General features: G+C 47.4%; 1 protein-coding gene across 1 annotated transcript; it reads left to right on the top strand.

Moving 5' to 3' along the window:
• Positions 1-1,106: 1,106 nt before the first annotated feature.
• LOC119318757 lies at positions 1,107-3,626 on the top strand (the record flags this gene model as incomplete). Its single annotated transcript, XM_037593352.1, has 7 exons — positions 1,107-1,175; positions 1,264-1,377; positions 1,609-1,893; positions 1,982-2,242; positions 2,502-2,545; positions 2,766-2,937; positions 3,462-3,626. Coding segments are annotated over exons 1-7 (1,110 nt in total), but the record flags the coding sequence as incomplete, so codon positions are not given.
• Between the last annotated feature and the right edge of the window lie 302 nt (positions 3,627-3,928).

Below are 3,928 nucleotides of genomic sequence, written 5' to 3' on the forward strand. Positions count from 1 at the left end.
TACCAGCGCAGGGCTGCGCTGCTAGAGTCACGAATCACACGGGCCGGGGAAATTTCACATATTTGACCTGAGGCCTAAATCAATTCACAAACTGACCTGCTTTCAAAAAAAATTCACTCTGCTGACCCTTTCGTGTGGTGCCCGATAGCTGGGCGCCGCACCCTACTGTGCAGCGCCCATCACTTAGGCGTAGAACATCCTGCCAGCGTGGCAGCCCTGGTCCAGTTGCGGCCCCACAGATAGCACTGCAGCGCCTAAGACTTAGGCGCCACACTGTGTATATTGTAGCGCCCGTGTCTTAGGCGCTGCACGTTGACTTAGCCCGCATCGGGCCAGACCCTCCCAGGCAGTTCTTCCAGTTGCTCTGTTGTCACAGAGAGCGGCGGCGGCGGCGCCCCCTTCAGATCCCCCACACCCCCTCTCAGATTTGAAGTTTTGAGGCCTGGATTCGATCTCCAATCCTTCCTAGTACGTAAACTCCTCCGTTCCCTTTCTTTTCCTCCGTAAAATCGTTCGGTGTTCCAGATTAAGTTTTTTGATGTAATATTGCAATTGGAGATGATAAGTCATCCATCTCAGGAGCCATTTCCTGGTCTGACCTTCAAATGTGGAATCCTTTTCTCATCAATGGCAAGTACTTTGAAAACAACTATCAAAATTTTATTTAGTTTTACAAGTATGCAGAGAGCCGACAAGGCAGCAATGCTATTGTTCAAATGTGGTCAAGGCAGGCTTTCGGTGTTTCAAAATGAGCACACATTCATTGCAACCAAAAGAATTGGTAGTCATATCCGGTAGTATATGATTCTTGTTGTGATGGAAGATGTGTAGTCATATCCGGTGTTCATTCGTTAGGTGGAAACTCTTTCGGTGTTGTGATGGAGGATGTGTAGTCATATCCGGTAGTATATGATTCTTGTTAGTTAAACCTAGATTGTTTATTTTTTTAGATATATATGAGATGCCTAGTTTTGTAGATAATTATGAGATGTTGAGTTTTGTAGCTATATGTGAGATGTTGAGTTTTTTTAGATATATATTAGATGTTGAGTGTTTTCCGATATTTGAGATGAACTCATGTATGTTTATTGTTTGAAATTGTAAGGATGGTTTGGCTTCTGGACGATGTCTACGACGTGCAACACCGGTCCTACATGATGCGCGAGAAGGATAAGGTAATAATGAGTACTCTAAATCTTTTGCAAATTTGCCTTTAGTTGAAATTTACATGCCCTAAGATTTGTCATTACTTGTTTTTTGCAGAAGCTTGAACCTCTGAAGATTCGGTATCACGGGGTCTCTGGTCCTGCAATGCCTTACGATGAGCGGTACACACCGTACATCAAGCAGGCAGGACTACTCCCGTGGATTCTGTTGGTCAGCCGGTCCACGCCGAATCTGAACGCTCCACTGGTGTCCGCTCTTGTTGATCGGTGGAGGCCAGAGACCCACAGTTTCCATCTTCGGACCGGGGAGATGACCGTGACGCTCGAGGATGTCTCGTTGATCACCGGTCTTGCTATCGACGGGAGGCCTCTATGTATGAGCACCGATTCTGATGGGTGGCGCGAGCAGATGATTGCTCTTATCGGTATGGCTCCTACCGAGGCTGAGGATGATGTAGAGGAGGGAGAAGAGAAGAAGAAGAGGGAAAGGAAGGCAGCTGGAGCTGATTTCACGTGGATTCAAAATAACTTTGCGACGTGCCCTCCGGATGCAACTGATGATGTGATCCAGACACATGCTCGTGTGTATATGTGGTACATTGTGTCGAGGACTTTGTTTCCTGACTCCACTGGCAAGAACGCTCCATGGATGTGGCTGAAGGCGTTGACCGTCTTCGATAGCAAATGGAGCTGGGGTTCAGCGACTCTTGCCTACTTGTACCGACAGGTAGTTGGTCTGTTTTGTGATCAACTCATTTATTCATTAGCAATGCAAGCTTGCTGTCAAGTTAACATTGTTTTTCTTTCATATGTAGCTGGATGATGCGTGTTGCAGGATCACACCTAGTGCAGGCATTGGTGGTAATCTGCTTCTACTTTCTGTATGGAGCTGGGAGCGTCTGCCTGTTGGACGCCCGAAGAGCGTCAGGTTTGATCCTTGGTATGCAGATGAACATGACGAATTACGGCGCCCCACGTGGGCTTACAAGTGGGATATCATTTCCGAGATGACGAACGATGTCAATCTCATGTACCAAAAGTACATTGCCGAGTTGGACACAATTACGCCTGAGCAGGTAAGGAGGTCATTACTTTAGTCCTTTCTCATGCTTGCTTGAAAAATAGTTATCAAATTTGCATTGTTTCCCTGTTTCATAGGTGGAATGGCAGCCATATGGCGCGGGTGAGAGCTTGGGGTACACCGCGGACTTCCTCCTCAACCCGATGTGCTTGCGGGATAAGGATCTCTGGCTTATGCGGTGCCCATTGATATGCAACTGGGCGGTTGAGTTTCATTTGCCGCATCGCGTGTATCGTCAGTTTGGTCTTTTCCAGCCTCACCCGCCGGATTGGGTGGACACGGATAAAGCACTTCATAGGTAAGAGAGCATGTGTGTGTATTGTCTAATCATCGGGACTCCTTTTGATTGTGCTAATGTTTGGTTTTATACCACGCAGGTTGGACAGGAGAAGGCAACGGAAGATAAAGGACTGGGCCAAGCATCATTCTGCGTATGTTACCCGCTTCCAGCTTTGTGTGGAGCAAGCTCGTAGCACTGCACACGCCCCGCTTCGTGAGCACAACTCACTTGCTTTTGATAACTACGTACGATGGTTTATTGGAACTACTCGAGTTGAGATATGCCCGCCGGCATATAATGAGGATATTCTTGAAGAACCCGTAAACTTTGAGGATCTAGCAAAGGGGAAGTACAACAGAGATGTCAGGCTAGGGCAAGGAGTGCCTGCCGTTCCGGTGATTAACTATGTGGTAAAGTGTTCCCCTCTTTACTTTCCTGTTGACCGTATTACACATGTTTGAATGGCTAACGCATTCATTTTTTCTCATCCGCAGCGCACCGAGATCAAGAAAGCAGCTGATGGGAGCCAGTCTATTCTGGAGAAGACACCGGTTGGAACTGGCAATGATGATGGTTCACTACGAGCATTCCTCAAGGTACATATCGCATTCACTATGAGAGCCAGTCTATGTTGCGAAGTTTGATATCTTACACACTTGTTCATGTTACAGCGTCAGGCCAAGAAGTTAAGGCGGTTATCGAACCTTCTCGGTTGCCGTGATCCTGAATATGATGAACCATCTGCCTCTAGGTCTGGTACACCATCAGACCCCGCACCTCACCATGAGGGGGACGATGTGAGTTCCTCATATGCTTATGTGGATGATGAGGGTGGGATCACCCAAGAGGTATGACTAATCATTTAGATGTGATTCTCACTTGATTACGACATCGGCCTTCACCATATTGTTTCGTTGTGTGATAGGGCGATGAGCTTGATGATGACATGACTTTGGCGGACGCTCAAGCTCGGTCCGCATATGTGTTCAAGCCTAGGCAGCCCAGACGCCGGTACACGCCCAACGACTATGACAACAGAGGCAACCCAAAGGTGGTCGTAGGGACCTCGCGGATGGCTAGATTGGATGATGAGGCGGAGGAGGAGGCGGAGGCGGAGCCGCAGGCGGAGGAGGAAGTGCACGAAGAGGAGCCTCGTGCTCCTAAAAATAAGAAGATTACCTGCAGGCGTGGCACCAGGAACACGCGTGGAAGGCATTAGTGCTTTGTGTTAGGTTGATGAACTTGTGAGGTTATGTTATATGATGAACTTGTGAACTTGTGAGGTTGATTAACTTGTGAGGTTATGTTATGGTATTTGTGTTTGCAAACTTGAAGCAAACTTGAATTGTCTTAAATGATGTGATGTTCAAGTTATTAGTTCTCTTTGCTTAGCATGTCCAG

Source organism: Triticum dicoccoides, chromosome 6A (assembly GCF_002162155.2).
Source record: "Triticum dicoccoides isolate Atlit2015 ecotype Zavitan chromosome 6A, WEW_v2.0, whole genome shotgun sequence".
NCBI classification, from domain to species: domain Eukaryota; kingdom Viridiplantae; phylum Streptophyta; class Magnoliopsida; order Poales; family Poaceae; genus Triticum; species Triticum dicoccoides.